This window comes from Phoxinus phoxinus (genome assembly GCF_949152265.1).
Source record: "Phoxinus phoxinus genome assembly, chromosome: 3".
NCBI classification, from domain to species: Eukaryota; Metazoa; Chordata; class Actinopteri; order Cypriniformes; family Leuciscidae; genus Phoxinus; species Phoxinus phoxinus.
The window spans coordinates 31,281,336-31,305,745 of record NC_136878.1 but is presented as its reverse complement, the minus strand read 5'-3'; the positions used below and the strand labels follow the sequence as shown (position 1 = coordinate 31,305,745).

General features: G+C 36.8%; 1 protein-coding gene across 2 annotated transcripts in view; it reads right to left on the bottom strand.

The window, feature by feature from the left end:
* Nucleotides 1-24,264, bottom strand: part of cert1a (ceramide transporter 1a) — a 30,978-nt gene extending 6,714 nt beyond the window's left edge. For both annotated transcript variants that reach the window (XM_079605809.1, XM_079605810.1), the window contains exons 1-9: nucleotides 23,773-24,264; nucleotides 22,374-22,508; nucleotides 15,789-15,905; nucleotides 8,886-8,993; nucleotides 8,658-8,796; nucleotides 7,818-7,892; nucleotides 6,949-7,106; nucleotides 2,178-2,270; nucleotides 1,985-2,071 (exon numbers count right to left, since the gene is read on the bottom strand). In XM_079605809.1, coding sequence (XP_079461935.1) covers nucleotides 1,985-2,071; nucleotides 2,178-2,270; nucleotides 6,949-7,106; nucleotides 7,818-7,892; nucleotides 8,658-8,796; nucleotides 8,886-8,993; nucleotides 15,789-15,905; nucleotides 22,374-22,508; nucleotides 23,773-23,859 — 999 coding nt within the window. In that variant the 5' untranslated portion in view covers nucleotides 23,860-24,264. The remainder of the gene's footprint in view (nucleotides 1-1,984; nucleotides 2,072-2,177; nucleotides 2,271-6,948; nucleotides 7,107-7,817; nucleotides 7,893-8,657; nucleotides 8,797-8,885; nucleotides 8,994-15,788; nucleotides 15,906-22,373; nucleotides 22,509-23,772) is intronic.
* Between the last annotated feature and the right edge of the window lie 146 nt (nucleotides 24,265-24,410).

Genomic DNA, 24,410 nt, shown 5'->3' with positions numbered 1-24,410 from the left:
TAGTTATAACTGTTGTATAGACTTCCATATTCTCATAGAAACTCTATAGTTATAACTGTTGTATAGACTTCCATATTCTCATAGAAACTCTATAGTTATAACTGTTGTGTGGACTTTCATATTCTCATAGAAACTCTATAGTTATAACAGTTGTGTGGACTTCCATATTCTCATAGAAACTCTATAGTTATAACTGTTGTATAGACTTCCATATTCTCATATAAACTCTATAGTTATAACTGTTGTATAGACTTCCATATTCTCATAGAAACTCTATAGTTATAACTGTTGTATAGACTTCCATATTCTCATAGAAACTCTATAGTTATAACTGTTGTGTGGACTTTCATATTCTCATAGAAACTCTATAGTTATAACAGTTGTGTGGACTTCCATATTCTCATAGAAACTCTATAGTTATAACTGTTGTATAGACTTCCATATTCTCATAGAAACTCTATAGTTATAACTGTTGTGTGGACTTCCATATTCTCATAGAAACTCTATAGTTATAACTGTTGTATAGACTTCCATATTCTCTTAGAAACTCTATAGTTATAACAGTTGTGTGGACTTCCATATTCTCATAGAAACTCTATAGTTATAACTGTTGTGTGGACTTCCATATTCTCATAGAACTCTATAGTTATAACTGTTGTATAGACTTCCATATTCTCATAGAAACTCTATAGTTATAACTGTTGTATAGACTTCCATATTCTCATAGAAACTCTATAGTTATAACTGTTGTATAGACTTCCATATTCTCATAGAAACTCTATAGTTATAACTGTTGTATAGACTTCCATATTCTCATATAAACTCTATAGTTATAACTGTTGTATAGACTTCCATATTCTCATAGAAACTCTATAGTTATAACTGTTGTATAGACTTCCATATTCTCATAGAAACTCTATAGTTATAACTGTTGTATAGACTTCCATATTCTCATAGAAACTCTATAGTTATAACTGTTGTGTGAACTTCCATATTCTCATAGAAACTCTATAGTTATAACTGTTGTATAGACTTCCATATTCTCATAGAAACTCTATAGTTATAACTGTTGTATAGACTTCCATATTCTCATAGAACTCTATAGTTATAACTGTTGTATAGACTTCCATATTCTCATAGAAACTCTATAGTTATAACTGTTGTATAGACTTCCATATTCTCATAGAAACTCTATAGTTATAACTGTTGTATAGACTTCCATATTCTCATAGAAACTCTATAGTTATAACTGTTGTGTGAACTTCCATATTCTCATAGAAACTCTATAGTTATAACAGTTGTGTGGACTTCCATATTCTCATAGAAACTCTATAGTTATAACAGTTGTGTGAACTTCCATATTCTCATAGAAACTCTATAGTTATAACAGTTGTGTGGACTTCCATATTCTCATAGAAACTCTATAGTTATAACTGTTGTATAGACTTCCATATTCTCATAGAAACTCTATAGTTATAACTGTTGTGTGGACTTTCATATTCTCATAGAAACTCTATAGTTATCATTTTTGGTGTGAATGTCCCTATACTGTGGTCAAGAAACCCACTCTCTGACATTAAATTACTGACTGACTTAAAACAACTATAGCTCAGATTTAATGGGATGTTTTGAAGTAAAATTGTGGACTTAGTAAGTGAAAGGCAAGTGGTAAAGTTAGCAAAATGGCTACATTTGTTAAGAGAACTTTTAAGGTGGCAACAGCAACAGCGCCACAGCTCAATATGTGGGAACACATGTGCGAACCGCTAGGCCACTTTGACCATTTTGGTTTCCCACAAATAAATCCCTTGGTATACATTTACACTTCAAGAGTCATGATGATGTGATCAAACAGTCCATTCCATGCTCAGCATATAACAAAACATATGTCACAGTAATAACAGTACATAAAACAGATGCCTTAGAAAACAGAAATGTGCAAAACATCCAGCTTTGCAAAATTATAAATGATCTGAATCATTACTTGTACTTCGATCTGATCATGTTTATCCAATGCAGCTTCCACAGCATCAAAGAACTCCTCTTCATTGATCAGACTGTTCGGTCCTTCCTGCACAGACACGTTTAGCACAGAGAGAACATCAACAGTCTAAATGGAGGGTGTGTGTTGGGCCACAGATGGACAGGACGGTGTAAATTAAAGGTTGTGAACTTACTTCATAGTCTGGTCCTCCATAATGAGGCTTCTTCTTCAGCTCCGTCAATGCAGCTTTGTAGGCGTCTTCAGCCCGTCTTCTCCTTTCAATTTCCTTTTGAAGAAAGAATGTTACTCATAGTTTTACTACATCCAATATAAATCAATGAATTCAAGAGGATCTTATTCTTAAAGGGGTCATTACTATAATTAATAAATAATAAAAAACATTTTTACATTTTCAAAAGTTTGGTTCTCTAAGATTTTTAAAAATACTTTTGAAAAAAAGTCTCTGAGAAAAATACATTAAAACTTGAAAATATTTTTAAAATTTAAAGTAACTATTTTCTAATTTAATAGATTTTAAAATGTAATTTATTCCAGTGATGGCAAAGTTGACTTTTCAGCATCATTACTCCAATCTTCAGTGTCACATGATCCTTCAGAAATCATTCTAATATGCTGATTTGCTGCTTAAGAAACATTTCTTATCATTGTTGAAAACAGTTGTGCCCATTAATATTTTTTTTGTACTAGAGTCTTTGATGAATAGAAAGTTCAAAAGAACAGAAGTTATTTCCGTTATTTGAAATGGAAATCTTTTGTAACTTTTTAAATGTCTCGACTATCAATTTTGATCGGTTTAATGCTTCCATGCTGAAAAAAATAATTATTTCTTTAAAATTAATAATAATAAAAATCTTACTGACCCCAAACTTTTAAATGGCATTATAAATGATCATGGATAAATGACAGTTGGGATTCTGATGTCAGAAAATAAAAGATTTTGGAACGAACCATTTTTGCTGCCTAGTTTTAATAAACCTTTTTGTACTTTTGGCAAGACGTTTTGAGTTCTACAACGTATATGTTTGTATACCAATAAGAATTTGATTGGATTCCTCACGAATCCTCTTGAAGGACTCTAGCTAAACAAAGCTTTTTTACAAACAAATCTGTTTAGGATCCAAATGGAGAATCCGGAACAGAGCGAAGACATGAGACAGGCGATCTGACAGATCCACTTGCGATTTCATGCTTCAGCTAAAGCAAACACACCCATTTCAACGGTTTATCCTACTACAGATGCCATTGATGATACCACTACGCCTCTTTTGAAGGCCATTCACTCAACAAAGGGAGGAGCCGATAACACCCGCTCTCTAAACTAGCTTGAAGCTTAAACAGCTTGCCGAAAGTCAACCTTTAAACCAGTCAAACAAAAAACTTTAACTCAAATGAAGTAGTCTTGCCACATTAAACCTTCACTGAAACGTGTTTGTTCATTACTGAGAAGCTGTGGGTGTTGTAGTTTTGTTTAGTAAATAATAATACCAATCTGTTCTAAAACTGACAGGTGTGTCTTTGCTAAAAGCCCGACACACCTCTACCACTGTCACATGAGACAATTACTGACAACACCCGGCTTATATGACAGTTGATAACAGCTGTGTGACTCCACTAAACCAAAGCGATTAAAACACCAATGGTAGAGGCAAACGCGTGCACTTACATAGCACAAGACTAAAACTTTATATTTTGTAAACTGACTCTTAAGCACTTAAAACAGAACGTAGCATCGAATAACCAGTGAACTGGACACAAGCAAGTCAAACCTACAGCGTAGAAGCTGCTGTGCGTAGACAGAGGAATCCAGTTTTCATTAGTGTTCTGAAGCGCCACCCAGTTCTGCCACGGCTTCAACACTGAAGAAACGTACACTGTAGACATCCTCTACAATCCAGTCGCTAACATCAAAACAAACAATCCTCAGAAATGGGAAACTCTGGTCATTTTGCAGAAAGCTTTATTCCGTTCAAAGGTCCATCCAATCCTGTTGATTGACTGAACATACTGTAAAATCTGCGGCTGGAATTCAAGAAGCCGCTTCCTGGCTGATAATACTGTATAGCGGGGGTTGGACTGTAGATGGAAAAACTGGTCGGGCAAGTGCGAGCAGAAGCTTTACACTCAGATACTAATGACGATGCTAATGTGAGGAATGCACGGCTTCTGGAGACCAGATGCACTTTAGTTTTAATGGATGCGTCTTTGTGACTCATCCAGTAATTAAGGGGTTATGTGGGAAGTGTATGGGAAAGTAAATAGAGCCCATATTAAGCTTGTGACAAAACTGCTTGATGCACAATGCTTCATTCGTAACAAAATGAACTCTGTGGTTTCAATACTGTAAAAAAGCATATGGTAGTCCCACAATTAACAATACTTCCTGTAAAACTGGAATTATCAAAATAGAGAGAATTCTGTCATCATTTAAATCACCCTCACGTTGTTCCAAACCCATTTCCTTGATAGATTAAATTGAGGTCTGTTCCTTATGCAAAGCTGTTGTAAGGGTTCAGAGGACTTGAAATATAACACAGGAGTCCGATGGACTTCTTTAATGGTGCCTTTTTGGAGATTGATGTGCCGTGGTCACGGTTCGCTTTGTTATATTGGCAAAGCAATTGGACAGATCCTTTCTGATCTCCAATACACTTCACTGGTTCTCCGCAGGGCTGTGTCCTTTCCACACCGCTCTTCATTCTGCATACTGACCATTTCAGGTCCACCCAATCTAATTCTCATCTAATCATGTTTGCTGATGACAGTCTTACGGTCTCTGCTCTTAGGACCTTAATAGCATCATGGCCCAGCTCTTCAGGAATTTAGTGTGACAACTCCAGTTTGGTTATATGTTAGTAACCTTTTCTAATAAGCAGAGGCAGATGTTCATTCACGGGAAGCCCATAGAGATTGTTGAGGAGTACAAGTACTGGGCACAATTTTTGACAATCTGCTGAAATTTACTTCCAACACAGAGGAGATGCCAGCAGCACCAGTACCTTTTAAGGAAGCTCAGTTCCTTTGGGTATAGTAAGAACATCCTCACTATGTTCTACTACTTTTACATTGAAAGTGTCATTACATTCTCTATCGTCTGCTGGTTTCATTCTATCAGCCTTCAAAATAGAAATTATTGGACTTCTTATTAGGGCTTTACAAAAGTGAAAAGCAAATGTTGAGGTTGGCTGGCAGGATTTTACATGTCCTGTTTTTGAGTGTCTCCCCTCAGGGCAAAGGCTTCGCTGTCCAGGCTGTGGGACACAAAGGAGGATCTTCCATGAAGATATTTTGTACATTTCCTACCGTAAATATATTAAAAATTATTTGTGTGAGTGAATGCAGCACAACCGCAAACATAAATTGACAACTTTAAAGGCGATTTTCTCAATGTTTAGATTTTTTTTGCACCCTCAGATTCCAGATTTTCAAATAGTTGTATCTCGGCTAATGATCGACCGATTTATCGGTTTACCGATATTTAAGCATTTTTCCATAATCGGGTATTGGTATTGTAATATCGGATTCACCGATAAACGGCGCTATCTTGTGGGCGTTTTGAGAATTTCACCATTGCAGCACCGCGTCTGAGGAGAGACAAGACAACAACAACTGCGTGCACAGCACAGGTAAAGTAAGCTATATGTAGGCCTACTACTTGCTTTGCTTCAATTATTCAACCTTATTTAACATAACAGACATAATGCACGAATGAGATTTGAGAAGTAAATGCCTGATATGTAGTTTATTTATGCAGCTTGGCGGCTCTAAAAAATAAATAAAAATCACAGTCACGTAGCCTAATCTGTTGTGTCCCGTCTCAATAAAGACGTAACTTTACATGAATTAAATAAAACCGACGTGAATGAGTGCATTTTGGAAATAAAAGCGCTGAATTTAATTCTCTCTCGGTTGTATTCACTCACCATTAGTCGCGTAAAAAAAGTTTGTTCATATTGCGGAGCACTCACTGGGTTGATGATCAGGAATGCTCAAGCACGGCCCCTGCATGAAACTTTTAACAAGATTCACTTGTTTAAAACACCCTAAATGATATTAGCACTTATTACATAACCATTATTTCACTAATACACATCTAAATAAATACAGCTCTGTGGAAATTAATTATTTATTATTTCCACGAATCAGCGCCGCCACTCCCACCAAGCGCATCACGCGCTGTGCGTAGGGCACCGAGTGCTGAGGGGGCACCAACAAAATAGCCTTTTAAAATCTCAAATTAATTAAAATCTCCCGGAATCTAGAGCGAGTGAGCCCGCGAGACAGAGACGGTGCTCCAAACCGAGTAGCGCATGCACGGCAGAGAGGGAGAGAGCAAAAGAGACGGCGCGCGTGTGCCTCATTTTGATTATTAACATTAATGTTGCTGCTGATGCTTATAAATTATATAAATAATATACATTCTTTGTTTGGCAACTGGGAGTATTAACCTACACTAAAATAGCTATGCATTTTTTCCCCCAGGTAATTATGTAATAATCGTAATTATCGGTTATCGGGCACATAAACAAATACTGGTAATCGTTATCGGTTTAAAAAAAAAAAATCAATATCGGTCGATCACTAATCTCGGCCAAATATTGTCCTATCCTAACAAACTATAAATAAATGGAAAGCTTAATTATTCAGCTTTCAGATGATGTGTAAATCTCAATTTAAAAAAAAAATTTACCCATGTGACTGGTTTTGTGGTCCAGGGTCACATATGTACAAATAAAGTGTTTGAAATTGGAAATTTAAAATCATTTTTCGTAACATTATAAATTGTATTGTACTTTTTATCAAATTCACCCATTCTTGTTGAATAAGTAATGTTAATCCAAAAATGTACATTCCGTCATAATTTACTCTCCAAACATGAATTAGAATTAGTATGTTGATGTACACTACAGCTTAGAGTCAGTACGTTTTTATTTACTGCACACTACCTTATCGAGTCGTCTCTGCCAGCTCTCCTCTCGTTTGACCAAAATGTCGATGCAGTGGGACAGTGTGGACAGGATTCCTGCCGTAGTGGCTTTAAACGTGATGGCTTCACCCTTGAAATCGATGCCTACGGGAGCTTTGAGGCTGTCCACAGGGAATACTGCGGAAAAATCAAATAAAATTAATATCAAATAGCAGCCATACTCCAACTTAGCTCTACTTCTGAAGAAATGTCAGTTGGTAAATTAAATCTTTATAAGTGTCTTCTTATCAATTGTCTTCAGACCTAGAAATAAATAAGCCATTTAACAACCACCATCATGGACAATGGAAGATTTTCATCATTACGGGAGTAAAAAGCACTTTACACTCTTTACACACTTCAAATTGATGTTAGCACTAACTGCATGACGTGCAGTTTGCAGCTTATTGCATGGTGTATACTGTGTACGTTTTATTTTATGCTACTAAAAATAAAGACGCAAGATGAACAAATATTACAGTAGTCAACAATTGAAGTTTGAAGTCAACAATTTTTTTTTATGCTACTACAAATAAAGACGTATGATGAACAAATATTCCAGTAGTCAACAATTGAAGTGGATCAAAACCTTTCAGTAAAGTTATACATGAATTTTGACCAATACCCGTTCTTGTCTTTGATTAACTTTTTTGATACACTTCAAATGTTGACTACTATTTACACTAAATTCAGACAATATGAAAGAAAAATATTTTCTCGAGAATCAAACTGCATTCTGACAGGATTACGAGACATTAAACATTTTTAATCAATAGATGCATTACCGGTAAGCACAAAGTGGATATGCTTATAACAAATGTAAAAAAAACAAAAAAAACAACAACTCACATTTCTCTTTGCTGCTGCTGTTGTTGTTGAGATAATCTGGACGTAAGCTTGGAAAATTTTCCTCATCATCAGATACTGCAAGAAAAAAAAGGCATCCTTTTTTTTTAGCAGAGTTACAACAAACAAACAATTCAAGCAATTTTATTGTGCACTCATCCATTTAATGGGAAGAATCACACAAGAATGAGAATACCGTCAACTTTTACTCACCCTAATGCTATTTCAATATAAGACCATAAGACCTTTGTTCATCTTTTGAAACAACGATATTTTTTTATATTCTCTCAGCCTTCCTGTCCATGTAACAACAACTTTCACGCATTAAAAAGTAAAAAAACACATTGAATAAATCTTCACATTCACAAATCTATGAGTCAAATGGTTTAATCCAAGTCTCCTGAAGACACATAATTGCTTTAGATGATGAACATATATTTTATTCACATAAGCCTGATCAACACACCATAGAGCATATGAAATATGGTAAACTGAAGTTAAACCCGGCTTGCTTGACGCATGAGAAACAACCTCATTGGTTCTTACAAATCAAGCAGGCATGACTGAGCTTCCGTTTACCATATTTGATAAAGAATGAAGCATTAAAGTTTTGTTTGCGTGGACTTTTACTGGAGGGACATATCTTAATTTGTGTTTCAAAGAACAACATTAATGACAATTTTCTATTTTAGGTGAACTATCCCTGTAAAGTTAATAAACGCACAATATAAAATGGCACTCCTCTGAATACAAAAGGAGTTTGAATTGGAAGTTTTCTCCTGTGTGACGCCAAGTTGGTCCCTCAGCAAGATACAATTCCCTGTATCATAACCGTTTCCTCACCTTTGTCCCTGTGAAGCTCATCTTTACTGTCAGCATCTGCGCAGTTGTCAAAGTACCTCTGCAGAGTGTCCACCTGTCTGCAGAGAATGTCCCGGAAAGTTTCCATCTCTGCTAGCTTTTCCCGCAGACTGTATCCCTTCTGTTCAACAGATTGCGAATGAACATTCAATTGAAACTACTTGAGATGTTGCAAAAGTTGGGACTGTGGAGGCAGAGGCTGATTCTCACCTTTAAGGAGGATGCGGAGGTGGTGGAGAGGCCACTGGCGGCTGAGGTGAGGGACAATAGGGAACCATGGCGGCGGAGACTGCTCTCAGACCCGTAGCCTGACTCAGCCTGCACACAAAACACAACTAGGTAACTTCACACTTGTTTAAAAATAACATTCAATTGAATCATGGGGCAGTGAAGTGTCATGGTCGAAGCTGTGCAGTGAAAAAGACAGAACTGAGACAGACTGAACATTTCTGAGACTTGCAAAGAAATAAAGCAGCTTTATTCATGCTTGAAATCGCCAGTTATCAAATGATGAATGATAGTTGGATAAGAGTCACATCTGATATTTTATTTAAGACTGAATTACTTGTAGCTTGAAGCTTAAATATGAATTAGTTACTCAGTAGCATCTACCTTGTTATTATGAGCTTAGCTTTACCAAAGTAAGATTTGTATATTCACAATTAAGTGAATGCAAAATAATTCACAAGAAAGCAGGAGGAACACAGGCGTTGCAAAAAAAGTTAAAGGAATGAATTATGAAACATCATAAAGTTAAGAATTTATAAATGCTTAGAATGGATAAATAAATAAAATACTTCTCAATTCTCAACCCTACTAATTCTAAGGATAAGAAAGGATATTTGGGACAATATAAACTACCAGTTTTTGAAAGAAGTATTTTATGCTCACCTAGGATGCATTTATTTGGTCAAAAATACAGTAAAAACTGTATAAATTGTATTCATATTTCACAATATTACTTTTTACAATGGCAAAGCTGAATTTTCAGCATCATTACTCTTCAGTGTCTCCAGTGTCACATGATCCAGAAATCATTCTAATATGCTGATTTGCTGCTCAAGAAACATTTATTATTATTATCAATGTTGAAAAAAGTTGTGCTGCTTTAGGTTTTTGTGGAAACCATGGTATATTTTTACAGGATTCTTTGATGAAAAGAACTTTAATAGTTGCATTCATCAAAAGTTGAATAGAACAGCATTTATTTGAAATATAAATTTTTGTAACATTATGAATGTCTTCCTTTACTGTCCCTTTTGATCCATTTAAATAAAAGTATTAATAAAAAAAATAATAAAAAAAAACCTTTGAACATTAGTATATAATCGAACATCATAAAACCTCCAATTCAAATGAATAATAACAATCTTAGAGTTATGTTACATTCACATGTAAAAATGATAATCTTTGATCTATAGACCGGCCTCTTTGAATGACATAGGTATGATAGGCTACATGGCATGGACACAAGGAACAAAATTGCTGTTGCAACGGTTTTTAACTGTACTTCCCGTTAACACCACCTGGCAAAGTAACAGAAGATGCAAAAATGAGGAAGAAGGAAGAACTAAAAAATTATAATACAACACGTCGCAGACATCCTCTCCCCATCTCAATCCCATATCATGATACTGTAAATACAGTTCCTGGCAGAGCCTTGAAGGAATCCAGGAAACCATTTATAATGTTAAAAAAAAAATAAAAAAAATTTCAAATAAAGTTATTTTTTAACTTTCTATTCATCAAAGAATCCAGAAAAGAAAGGGTTTCCATACAAATATTAAGCAGCACAACGGTTTTAAACCGAAAATCCATATTTTTCATCACAGGAATAAATAAAATTAAATATAATATATAGTAAATTGTAATATATAAAATAAATACAGCATAATAGACCTCATTTCAAAAACATTTTAAAATCTTATCGATCCCAAACCTTCAAACGATAAAAAGTCCCATTAAGTGCAATCAGTACTCGTATAACTCTTTTATTTGGTCAGGAGACATTGTACCAGACAGCAAAAGCCTTCGCTTCAGTCCTTCCATGAGTGCACTGTAAAACTGCTGACACTTGGCTAGTGGAAGATTGAATTAAAGTGCTTTAACTAATAGCCAATGATAGATTGACAGACTGTTAAATAAAACTATTATTATATGGATCATCCTTTAAAAAAAAAAAAAAACAAGTCTTCAGTCTTGCTTCGTCCCAATCAATGAATGATGGAAATGATTGTAATTGAATTCCCCAGCAAAATCGTGTTGCTGGTCATGAAAACATGATGAATGGTCGAGTAAGAGTGCTTGATGGTGAAAAGTAAATGACATGAGTTCAAATGCTAATGTGCTAAAGCCCACCATTTGGCCATTCCAGCAGCCAAAGCAGGACATGGCACTTCTGCAGTCCTGAGTACTTGGCCCCAGCATGACCACTACTCTTTTCAGATACTCCCAAAAGCGCTCCTTCTCAAGGCGGTCACAGAATTCCCAGTTCTTTCTCCAGACACTCCAAGAATTCCCAGTTCTCTATCCAGACACTCCTAGGATTCCAAGTTCTCTCTCTGGACACTCCAAGTATTCCCTTGCTGGACACTCCCAGAATTCCCAGTGCACTGACTGCAGACTATTTCACCAGCACATGGTCAGGAACGAAGGAGACGACAAGCGTTCGCAATGATGTGAAGAAATTATTTGAGGTGGGTTTCTGAGGCAGTATAAAACCAGAGAGATTGTGGGTGAGTCTACAAAGCATGTGGAGGAGAGTGAGTGAGAGAGAGAGAGAGCGAGAGATGGCAAAATCATACAAACACTGAAACTCCCAGAGCTGCCGCACACACACTCCACTCACCTAACTGCAATAAAACCAACATAAATCATCCAGAATTTCTGCCGTCACTGGCCGCATCTAATCCAGCAGCATGAATGTGTGAGTGAATGTGTGAGCGTGCGTGTTTAAGGAGATCTCAGATCCTGCTGGGCGTGTGCTCTCGTCTCGGTCTCTTGTGCTGTACTCCTCATCTCTGCGCTCCTCTTAAAGAGGACCAATGCATTTAAGGACTGCACCAACACCTAAAACCACAGTTCCAATCAAGCCCCTTTATTTTGGTTCAGAGGTCTTCTTGCTGGGCAGGGCTTTTTAAAGCAGCCTCTTCATGCGACTGAATATACTCATGAATTATACATGCAGCTGGACGACTGCGAGCGGAAAACGCCCATCCGCCCCAGCCTGCATCACCCACGCACACACACTACACACACACACAAGCTCACCTCGATGAACGGAGAGTCGCGAATAAACAACGCTGACCTGAGTGCCAACAGCCTCTCTACTAATGTGCACTTCTGTTAGGGGAATGGTGATTCAAGTAGCATTTTTAGATTTAAAGCCGTACAGATCAGAAAGAAGAGACAGGTAAAAAAAAACCGGATTATTATTATATTGTATTTTATGTGGCATCAACTACCACATATACCACACATACAATTATGTGACTGTATAAGTCACACAAATGCAGCATCATTTGCACTACGCTGACAAAATCTTTGACACACTAATTTGCTGTAAGTCAATTGAAGAACTCTTGGTAACGAGTGGCTTAGCGGACAGGCCCGCGAAGTTAATAATGTAATATTATGTATGGGTGAAACAGATTTGCCAAACGCTCAGAGCAAGCGCTCTAGAGAACGTCAAATATTTCCATTTTCTATTTGTTTTTGCACCTGTGAGCAATGTATCCAATCACAGACCACTCTCGAATAGTGGTCGAGTCGACCGATATATTACCATGGCCAAAATATTGGCCGATATTTGACATTTTTTTAAATATCATCATCGGCCGATAAGTTTTTCTATTGGAAGCGGGACCTTTATTTTGATGGCGCTGAGCACACAGCAGCGCTATCATTGTCCATCTTCAAAAGTATTATAGCATTTGCCATTACATCATTAGTAACTGACAGGCAAACACTAGAATACTTTATTTACCGTCAGCATGCAGCAAATACGCATTCATATAATTTAAACAAAGCTGCGCTATATTCAGTTGACCACTATGTCCTATTTATGTCATTTTCACTGTGTTCTGTATGTAAAATTAGTCAATTATCGGCAATAAAAAAACAACAATATCGGGGTCGACCACTTATGCAATGGCCAATTGACCCTTCGCAGGGAGCTTGATTGACAGGTGAAAAATGGCCATCCGCCATTTTGTCCGACAAAGCAGTCAGGAGAGTTAGTAGATCAACATGGGAGCATTTGAACTTGAAAAACAGAGTGTACTGACGCCTTTCCGCGGTTAAAACAACATTCCTTCATATGTTCATTCATGTTTATTTGATGCTATAAATAAATTAGAAGGAATAGATGATCGGTTCACAGTGGTTCAGACACATTAAAGAGCCACAAAACTTCTTTAAAAAAAAAAGACCAAATTTGAAAGGTGAGACTGTTTAATGTTTTATATCAAAAGTAACCGAAAAGTAACATGGTCTGTCCTGTCTGTCAGCGTGTTGTCAGTGTCCTCTCTGCTCTGTGATGTATTTTTCACTGCGTGAGAACATGGTGTAGAGTGAGAGTGGCGTAGCTTGTCGGACATAGCGACAGTAACTAAGGGGGGCGAGTCTTTGCGAACTGTCAATAAGGTGTTTAATTTCGAAACCACTCACCGCTCAAAATGAGTTTTTGTTCAGTGTTGAGTTCTGCAAGCTCATGAATCCTCTCATTAACAAACAAAGTGTAGACACGATGCAAATAAGAGATGCACTGTGCAGTGTGTAGACAGCTTCATTGATTATAACAGAACTTTGTAAGATAACAATGAACAGAGATGAGTGACAGCTATTAGTGAAGGGAGGCTGTATAATCCATTGAATAAAAGTTTTGTTCTTCGTGATGATAAAAGGACCGATGGCCAATTACATGCTGCAAAATTTCGGAAGTGACATCCACACATAAATGCGGGATTCACTCTAGAAATTGCAAAAATTGACAGTGATAAACAGCAGGGGACACAAATATGGCAACCGAAGTGTGTGCAACCGAAGAAAGGAAAAAGAAATTGGGACGAGAGTTTGAATAAATGACTCGTTTAATTTTCACTTTTGAGTGAATGATTCTCTTTCAAGAGACCAGAAAGACTCCTGCTTGGAGTTGGTAAAGGGCTTTGTAGTCACATGACAAAACTGCAATATCACTCTTCACCAGCAGAAGGCAGAAGTGGCCGTGAGTGTAAAACTGCCAGAGAACATTTGCATTAGATTTCTGCTGTTTGTTTAGTAATGCTTTGAAACAATCTGTATTGTATAAAGCGCTATATAAATAAAGGTGACTTGACTAATATTACAATGTTCCCAAAAGGTCATTTAACAAACAAACTCACTGTTGAATTCTCCTAACTCCCCAAAGCTTCAGTTTATTCTTTTATGACCTTCAAAACAAGCAAATTAAATAACTTAATATTGTTTCTCTTACAGACTCTCACAAAAGTCAAACATAGAGCATTATGATACTTCTCAAGAAATGTACCTGCAAAATAGCTGCCTGAAAACACAACTGTACACACACACACCCTTTCCTGGATCAAAACACCAGCTGTGTAGTAACAGCTCCACTCCTTTTATTGAGTTCAGCTCCACCGCACATGTGAGAGTCATTCAAATCAGCACATTCCTCAAGACCCTGCCTTTGTAAATCGGTCCCATGATACGTCACCGCAAACCAATGCCAGACACAATACACATCTTGCTTCTCCTCATGCAAAAGAATCATAACCAACGTGTCACTCGGATAGATAAGCTAAAACAATCTCATATATTCATACTTCCCTGGCAAATAGCATGTAAAAAAGTACAGTATGTCGAATGAGTAATGACATAGTAAGCAAACAATAGGTACAAAGAAATGGTTCGATAAGACACAAGTAAATAATTTTCGCAGTTGCTGTTAGTAAGTATAATAGGTCAAAGGACAATGCCAACATGGCAGGTGCAGTGTGTGCAGGGATGCATTAAACTACGGTCATACGCACATATGAGTGCATGTGATAAAGAAGAGAAAATATAGTTTAAGCAAAAACGTTAAGTTCTTAGAAATGTATTCTCGGTTTCATTTTTTTCTGTAAAAAAATATGAATGACTATTAAAAATCGTCTAATGGAAAAGAAAATTAAAAAAAAAATCGTCTAATGGAGTATTAATTGATAAGTAATAAAATATTCTTTATAAATTCAATGCGAGTATACACATTTTAATTATTTCCAAATACACATTTAAAAATGTATATTTTAAATTAATTTGTAAACAACATTTTTTTCACAGCACACAACATCTTTTACAACTTGAACTAACCTTTCCTTTTCATTAACATGTCAAATCATCTGATATTTTAAGACACTCATTGACCTTGACACACTCACGAGGTTCTGCAAGGTCCTCTTTATGATATCATTTCCAGTTCTATTTTTTCAGCATGGTTTTACAAGCTGGAGTGAAGAAGTGAAGCAGGTTTAAGAAAACGGATTGATAGTAATAAAGGATAATGCTAAACTACTTTCTTATTACATTCTTTATTACAATATCAGGACAGAGTTGTGTCACCCTGACATCTTATTTGACCATCCCAAAAAAATATATAAAAAAAATATTTCAGAAGTTAAAAACATGCTCAAAGTCAAGTTTTATCCAAGTCACTATAAGTGTGAATGCATTTGAATAAATTAATAGATATGCCAAAAAATTAGCATCACATCATTGTTTTTTAAGGTATGCAGGTGTGGTAGATCAAACTTAATCAATAAACGAGACCGAAATCTCTTATCAAATTCAGTACATACTATGAAAAACACAAATTTGAATTCAAACCGAATCCTCTAGAAAGGACCCCACAGTGTCTCTCCGTGTACTCAAATGACACCACAAGGAAATGATAGCCAAAAAAACAAAAAAAACAACGCATGCAGGACACATTCCACCGCACAGTGCCTCAAACACCTTCCATTCCTCAACAAAGGAAATAAAACACTCATTCAGGTTCTGCAACACAAACATAATCACTCACTATCAGAAAGACACTGGAGCTGGAGCAGTTTATTCTGCTGCTTCTGAGGGACTCACCTTGTGAAGTTCGATGGTATCGATCCACTGCTGCCGGAGCAAAGGATGTTCAGCCCTCAGGTACCAGATGCTGTCGTTCACACTGACGTCAAACCGGCATTCATCAAACTCGTGTGGCTGAAAGAGAAAGCATCAAAAACAAGAACAGACAATGAACATGTTTGGAAAATGGATTAAACATGGGCCATAAACCATCCATTCTCTCGGCCATTGTTTTTGGAAGCACCTTTTCCGGCTGTTCCTGATAAACAACTCGCTGGCTGCCACCAAATCATATATTTGCATTTATTGAATAGGTCAGTGGACCTCAAACATTTTCAGACCACTTTAACAGTAAAACAAAAACTGCTAGCTACTAGCTACCTCAAAACAACCAAGTAGTTCACAAATTATTCATAAAGTATAACTTTACCAATCCATTCTTTTGCCAGACTGTCGTTTTGTTCTTAGTTTTAGCTAATGAACCTAAATGAGCCAACAATTCAAGGTACAACACTTACGTACAATGACATCTGACTGTCAGTTCCATTATTGAAGACAACTGAAACACTAGCACGAAATTAATATCAACAAAATCAGTTGTTGATAAATCCACAGATTCATTAAATGTTGGTTTTGGTCAATTATTACACTGAACAAAATTATAAACGCAACACTTTTGTTTTTGCCCCCATTTTTCATGAGCTGAACTCAAAGATCTAAGACTTTTTCTATAAAAAGGTATATTTCTCTCAAATACTGTTCACAAATCTGTCTTTGTGAGCACTTCTTTGCCGAGATAATCCATCCACCTCACAGGTGTGGCATATCAAGATGCTGATTAGACAGCATGATTATTGCACAGGTGTGCCTTAAGATGGCCACAATAAAAGGCCACTCTAAAATGTGCAGTTTTATCACACAGCACAAGAACACAGATGTCGCAAGCTTTGAGGGAGCGTGCAGTTGTTGTGCCATTCATCCATGATCATCACCTCATGTTGCAGCATGATAATGCACGGCCCCATGTTGCAAGGATATGTACACAATTCCTGGAAGTTAAAAACCTCCCAGTTCTTGGATGGCCAGCATTCTCACCGGACATGTCACCCATTGAGCATGTTTGAGATGCTCTGGATCGGCGTATACGACAGCGTGTTCCAATATCCAGCAACTTCGCACAATCATTGAAGAGGAGAGGACCAACATTCCACAGGCCACAATCAACAACCTGATCAACTCTATGCGAAGGAGATGGGTTGCACTGCATGAGGCAAATGATGATCACACCAGATACTGACTGGGTTTCGGACCCATTTGAAAACGGCATTTTCGTTTATAGACGCTCTCCATCCACACTAGCGTTTTCAGGCATTTTTGGACGTTTCAGTGTGGATGAGAAACTTTAGAAAAACACCTGAAAACGATAAATTCACCTTTACTGCGCATGCGATATGACTGTGATATGAAGAGTGTGCAATGTAGAATATTTTTTAGCAACAGTGTGAAAGTGAATAGCACATAAGCACAATACTGGTATAAACATGAATATCTATTGGTACAATATGCGTCACATGACTAAATTTACATCATCGTTTTTAAATACCACCGGTTTCACAGTTTACAGTCCACACTACAACGTGAAAACGGCGTTTTCAAATGTATCCACTTTGGAGTGCGTTTTCATTAAAACACCATCTCAGTGTGAATGGAAGGCCAAAACAGAGAGATAAATACGTTTTCAAACGAAAAACTATTAGTGAGGACATGGCGTTAAACAGATTTGTGAACAATATTTGAAAGAAATAGGCCTTTTGTGTACATAGAAAGATCTTTGAGTTCAGCTCATGAAAAATGGGGGCAAAAACAAGTGTTGCGTTTATAAGTTTATTCAGTGTACTTAAAGTAGTTGTTTTACTAATTTAGGATTAGGTTATAAAAAAATAAATCCACAAATGATCAATTATATATTCTCATAAATATGCAGTTTTTATGATATCTAGAGCTATTGAACCTACCCCAAACAAATGATATGCACAATTTTAAATGGGAAACCATTGTTGAAACGGACTGAAACCAACAAAAACGTAAGAGTACACTCAAAAAAATGATCTGCCTTAAAGTGTCCCTATTATTCTATTTTTATAAAAGGTTCCTCATTTTGTTTTATGATAGGTTACAATAGGTTTACATGCATTCAAGGTAAAAAAAAAACACACAAATAAAAAAACTATTTTCTCATAGTATACATTAATTTATAAATTTTGTACAGCATCACCTTTTTTCTCACAGTGTTTGAATTGAATGGTTCAAAAAAGGATTCGGCTTCTCTAAACCCCTCCTTTCCCTACTCTGCTCTGATTGGTCAGATGGCCTAGTCTGTTGTGATTGGTGTACCGCTTACAGCATGTAGCCTATCTGTATCGGAAACGAAATGCAATTTCCATATCTGGTTTTTAGCTCTGGAGGCTTACTCAGCACTTGTATACTCAGTTTTACAAACGTAACTTTGGCGTTGGTTTTACAGAATCATTTTAGAGTCCTCATCCTTTGGAAGTGCATGCAAAGTGGATTTGCTTTCGTAGCGCAGAAAACAGCGTCTTCTCAACATGTCAACAACACAAACCAAACTCTTTCAGGTCTCAGCTACACACAAAGTAGACATTGTTCATGGGCAGCCAATGAAGACCATAGGCCTTCAATGTCATTATGCAAATTAGTTACAAACCTACATATGGTTTGTGCAGGAAGTAAGACTGGATTTGTGGTCAACTCATTTCAGACAGTTTAGAATTTTAACTTTGGAGACAATAACTCCCATTTATTGTGCACTTGTCTTTGACCTATGAAACGTTGCATTTTTACATTCACAAAGAGTTTATATAACACACTGCATGAAAGGTAATATCCCCCAAAAAAATCATAACAAGGGCACTTTAACTATAATTTCTTGCATTCTATAGTGGACATACAGTTAGGTCCATATATATTTGGACACAGGCACAATTTTCATACTTTTGGTTCTGTATACCACCAGAATAAAATTAAAATGAAACAATCAATATGAATTTGAAGTGCAGACTTTCAGCTTTAATTAAAGGGGTTGAACAAAAATATCAAGTAAACATTTTAAGAACTGCAACCATTTTTATACACAGTACCCCTATTTTCAGGGGCTCAAATGTAATTGGACAAATTAATATAATCATAAATAAAATGTTCATTTTTAATATTTTGTTGAGAATCCTTTGCAGGCAATGACTGCCTGAAGTCTGGAACTCATGGACATCACCAAAGACTGGGTTTCCTGCTTTGTGATGCTTTGCCAGGCCTTAACTGCAGCTGTCTTCAGCTGTTGTTTGTTTGTAGGTCTTTCTGCCTTTAGTTTTACCTTCAGCAAGTGAAATGCATGCTCGATCGGGTTGAGATCAGTTGATTGACTCGGCCATTGCAGAATATTCCACTTCTTTTCCTTAAAAAACTCCTGGGTTGCTTTTGCAGTGTGTTTTGGATCATTGTCCATCTGTACTGTGAAGCGCCGTCCAACCAACTTTGCTGCATTTGGCTTAATCTGGGCAGACAGTATATTCCTATACACTTCAGAATTCATCCGGCTGCTTCTGTCTTCTGTTACATCATCAATAAACACCAGTGATCCAGTGCCACTGGAAGCCATGCATGCCCATGCCATCACACTGCCTCCACCATGTTTAACAGAAGATGTTGTATTCTTTGGATCATGAGCTGTTCCAAGCTTTCTCCATACTTTTTTCTTCCCGTCATTTTGGTACATGTTGATTTTAGTTTCATCCGTCCAAAGAATGCTTTTCCAGAACTGGTCAGGCTTTTTTAGATGCTTTTTGGCAAAGTCTAATCTGGCCTTTCTATTCTTGATGCTTACGAATGGTTTGCACCTTGTGGTGAACCCTCTGTATTTGTTCTCGTGAAGTCTTCTCTTGATTGTAGACTTTGACAATGACACGCCTACCTCCTGGAGAGTGTCCTTCACTTGGCTGGATGTTGTGAATGGGTTTTTCTTTACCATGGAGAGGATCCTGCGATCATCTACCACTGTTGTCTTCCGTGGACGTCCAGGCCTTTTTATGTTGCTGAGCTCACCAGTGGATTCTTTTTTTCTCAGATTGTACCAAACTGTTGATTTGGCCACTCCTAATATTCCTGCTATCTCTCGGATGGATTTATTTTGTTTTTGAAGCCTAATGATGGCCTGTTTTACTTGCATGGAGAGCTCCTTTGAACGCATGATGTAGGTTCACAGCAATATATTCCAAATGCAAATACTACACTTAGAATCAACTCCAGACCTTTTACCTGTTTAATTAATGAATAAATAACGAAGGAATAGCCCACACCTGTCCATGAAATCACTTTTGATTCAATTGTCCAATTACTTTTGGTCCCTTGAAAAAGGGGGGGTGGCTCTCCCAAGAGCTGTAATTCCTAAACCCTTCCTCCAATTTGGATGTAAATACCCTCAAATTAAACCTGAGAGTGTGCACTTTCAGCCCATATCCATTAAATAACTATAGCTTGAATATGTGTTGGTAAATACCTGAAAAAAAGAAAAATTGTGCCTGTGTCCAAATACATATGGACCTAACTGTACGTTGTAGTAAGCATTTTCTGCAGGGGTAGTGGGCATGGTTGGTAATAGATCTAACTAGTGCATGGTTTGTATAACAGCTCTTATCAGAGACAGCGCACTGATACAGGCCAGAGCAGGGCTGCCGAATTCAATCAGTGCTTGAGGAACATCTGTTCACATCAGATCATCTCTGTTTTCTCCTTCTACAAAAAAACACACTGAAATCAACAGAACGCAGACATTCCAGAGGGGTCTCTGGGACCAGACCGGCTTCAAAGACTTCCAGGATTTCACAGTCAGTTTGTAAAGATTCATGCGGCCAGAAAATCAAAACTGGGTTCTACAACAATCTTTTGATATCTTGATCTACATCCAAACAGTTCATGATCTTGAACAGTGGCCCTTCAGACAAGTTCCCTTTTTCAGACCAAAGAACATAATAAACAACATAAAGCCATCTGAGCCATGAGAATTGTGAATCTAAGAGCAGCGTTTTCTTTTTTTACACATGCCCATTTTTATTGGAACAGGCAAAGTGAAAACTGCTCCTATCAACCTTTTCCCAATGCGATATGCACCGTCCGTCACAGGACGTTCCTGCGGTTCTGCCCTGTTCTAATCCTCAAGACTACTTCAATTCACTCAATACCAGAACAATGTGGCAATAGTGCGTCAACCTAAATGCATATTACAATGTGGCTTTGTTGGACATTTCCTTGTAGTCTTACTGTCGAGACTTCTGCACTTGAACGACCTGCACAACACAACAATCCAGTTCATAGACATACAGCAATATAAAGTACACCAATATTAAAATAACTATTTTTGTATTTATTTAAACAAGATTAGGACAAAGGCTAGATCATTTTAACTCCATGTTTACTTTACTTTTATGGGAATAGATTAAATAAATTGCTTTGGGCAGAAAATATTATATTTCTGACAACAAACTATTGAAATTCATCTCTTTTGTATAGAACACAACCTCTGATAAGTCAAATCACATATCCAAATCAGCTTCAATAAACAGGAAAATAAGTTAATGTTACAAAGTTCATCAATTATGAAATGACTTTAATGTCAGCCATTAAGCAGCTCTACAGAAGACAATAGTGTCATTATTCAGCTCAAGTCAGTGAGTTCAATGTTGATTCAATTTAGTTCAATAACAGTGGCAATGTTGAAAAGTAAATTATTGCAGTTATATTTGAGATAACTGCAACAATTGTGCAGTATGAATTTCAATCACATTTTGCCAAAGAATGAAAAAAAAAGCACTGTTGTAAAGTAGGTTTGTCTGTTAAATCAGACGGCATTATATTATATTACATTGTAATATTATATTGTATTCATTTTCACAGCATTAAAGTAAATCATATGGGCCTATTGTAATATAATTTTGTATTTTTATATTATATTATATATGATTTCAATTTTAAAATGCATTAGGGTTACACTGGAAAGTGTAAGTGACATGAACAAAACAGAAATAAACTGTTATTCACAATTAACTGTGTGAAAACTAATTGTCGTCAATCAACTATGTCACAATTCATGATTGTGACAGGCCTTGTCAACATATAAATAATTTTTTTAAATATGAATTGTCTTTTAAGGCCCATGGTAATGATAATTCCATCAAGTAGTCAGGTATAGTCTTGCAGAGTGTTTAGTATGGATCACACTAGGATGTGTCTGTCCAAAGCAAGCAGAGAAGTACCCTTGTACTTTTTACTCAACTTCATGTTCTGCTTTGTCCACCCTGAAACAATCAGGCTGTTCAAGATAAACCCAAACCCACAAAACAAGTTCGACAGCTTCCCACTGTCAATAGCAGATGGAAGATGAACGCTGCATGACGAACAGGAAGCATTACTGCTCAAACATTTTCAGACTGTAGCACATATCAGCTCTTTGCAATTCATATCAGTGTGAAGTCAAGATAAGCCTTTGATAATCGTACAGTAAACATAACAGGATGATCTTCAGATCAGCCTTACCGTGATTACAACCTTGCTGAGACAGACGGACCCTCTACAGCCGTATTCCTTCTCATCTGCTGACCTGTAGTAACTTAGAATATTGCCTTTCAGCGCAATCCAGCGATCCTGCCATCCATGAATGTAGTTAGTCCACTGTAGACAAACAAAGAGTTTAACATACTTGATATCACATGGCTTATTGTTATCACCGCATGACTCCACGACTCCACACTTGCAACATAAAGATTAAACCTCCATGAAGGTTCAAGGCTTCAAAGTTCAGGAGTTGACTTTCAGTGTTGGGAAAATTACTTTTGAATATAGCTTAAAATTATTAAAATGGTAACTAATTGTGTGACTCAGTAACTTTTTATGGAAAGTAGGCTAATTCAACTGGGCTTGGCTTGTTTGTTTTTAATTATTATTATTATGCATTTATTTGGCATATGTAAAGACTCTTTAACACTCAAAGTGAAATGAATAAGCCTCAGGCTGAAGTAAATGCAAATTCAAGCCTGTACAATAGAGTGTGCAGCTCAAACAAACCTTTCAGCTGTGCTGCCATTCTGGATCACAGAAGAATAGGACACAGGAGAAGAAAGTTCAACTCTTACTTCAGCAATAATACAAAAAAACAACACAAATATGGGTTTTATCTAAAGTACTTTTTGCTTATTCATACGGTTGAATTGGATCCTCGATGGTCAGCAGCAAAGACATTGCTTAACAAAGTGAGATTATACAAAGTATATTTGTGTAATTTAACATATTTAATTATTGCCGGTTTGTGTAATATTGACTGCTGTATTGTTGACACTAACTCAAAAACAAAAGAAAAATGTATGTCACTGCATGCTCTAAAAACATTCCTTGATTCACCAAATAAAACCCTAGCAAAAGTCAATTACAATATAAATTGCATTTACAATAAACGCTTCTAAATGTAATAAAAATGAATTGTGTTTTATCAAGTCAATTATTCCTTTGTTTATTTTCCTATTATTACTTTTAATATATTTATTTTTAATTTCTGCAGATTTGGTCCTCCATACACTACAGGTTGGAGTTGTACATGATTTCCGTATAAGTTATTGGCTCAAAAACCGTTCGAACCGATTCAGTGCAGTTCGTTTGAACGATTGTCACAAAACCGGTTCACCGGTTTCATTGAAAAGATTATTTTCAAAAGAACGTGTCGTTTCGGAATCGGACATAGTTTATGTTACTGATTGCACTAGGATAGAAGAAATGCGCAATCACAAAAAAACGATCAAAAATCTGCAACGTTTCAGCGACATAAGCGAAAGTGACGTTAAGTTAACTCACTAACCTTAACGTCAACAACACCAAGTCTAATAACTGTTAAACACTAATACAATTTGTAAAAACTGTAATGTTTTGCAGTAATCTAGGTTACCTTGCTGAGCGTGCCGCCGAGCTCGTCCACCAGCTCTGACTCCGGGTCCAAATCCTCATCTGAACCCGACGAACTGCAGTCCGACATTAGGAAAAAAGTCCGCGATCGTCCAGCTTTTAATTTGAACTAGACTGTGTTATAAGTTAAACAGGAAAAAAACATCAACAATAGCTCTGAAATCGCTTAAGGTCTGATGTAAAAAGTGCCAGGTGTGAAAGCCCATCCTACTCCAGTCTCAAACATCTGATCAAACTAATGACGACATGCAGCGACGAGTTCAATATATCGCTGGAGTTTGTGTCTTCACGGCCACACTTGATCCTTGCTCCAAGAGAATCGCGTGACCAGTGTTGCAATAGACCAAAACCATCAATGCTGCACGTCTCCAGCAAAAATACACTGTATTTTTCTGTCTTCTGTCGCCTGTACACACGTTTTCGTTTGTCTTCTGGGCTTTAAAGTTTTGGCTTTTTAATATCACCCCCTATCGGTAGTACGAAGTATTACATAAACCATGTTTAATCTCTTCCACTTGTTTAAAGGGCACCTATTATGGAATTTTGAAATTTACCTTTCATGTAGTGTGTAACATAGATCTAAGTGAACAAAAACATCCTGCAAAGTTTGAAATATGAAAG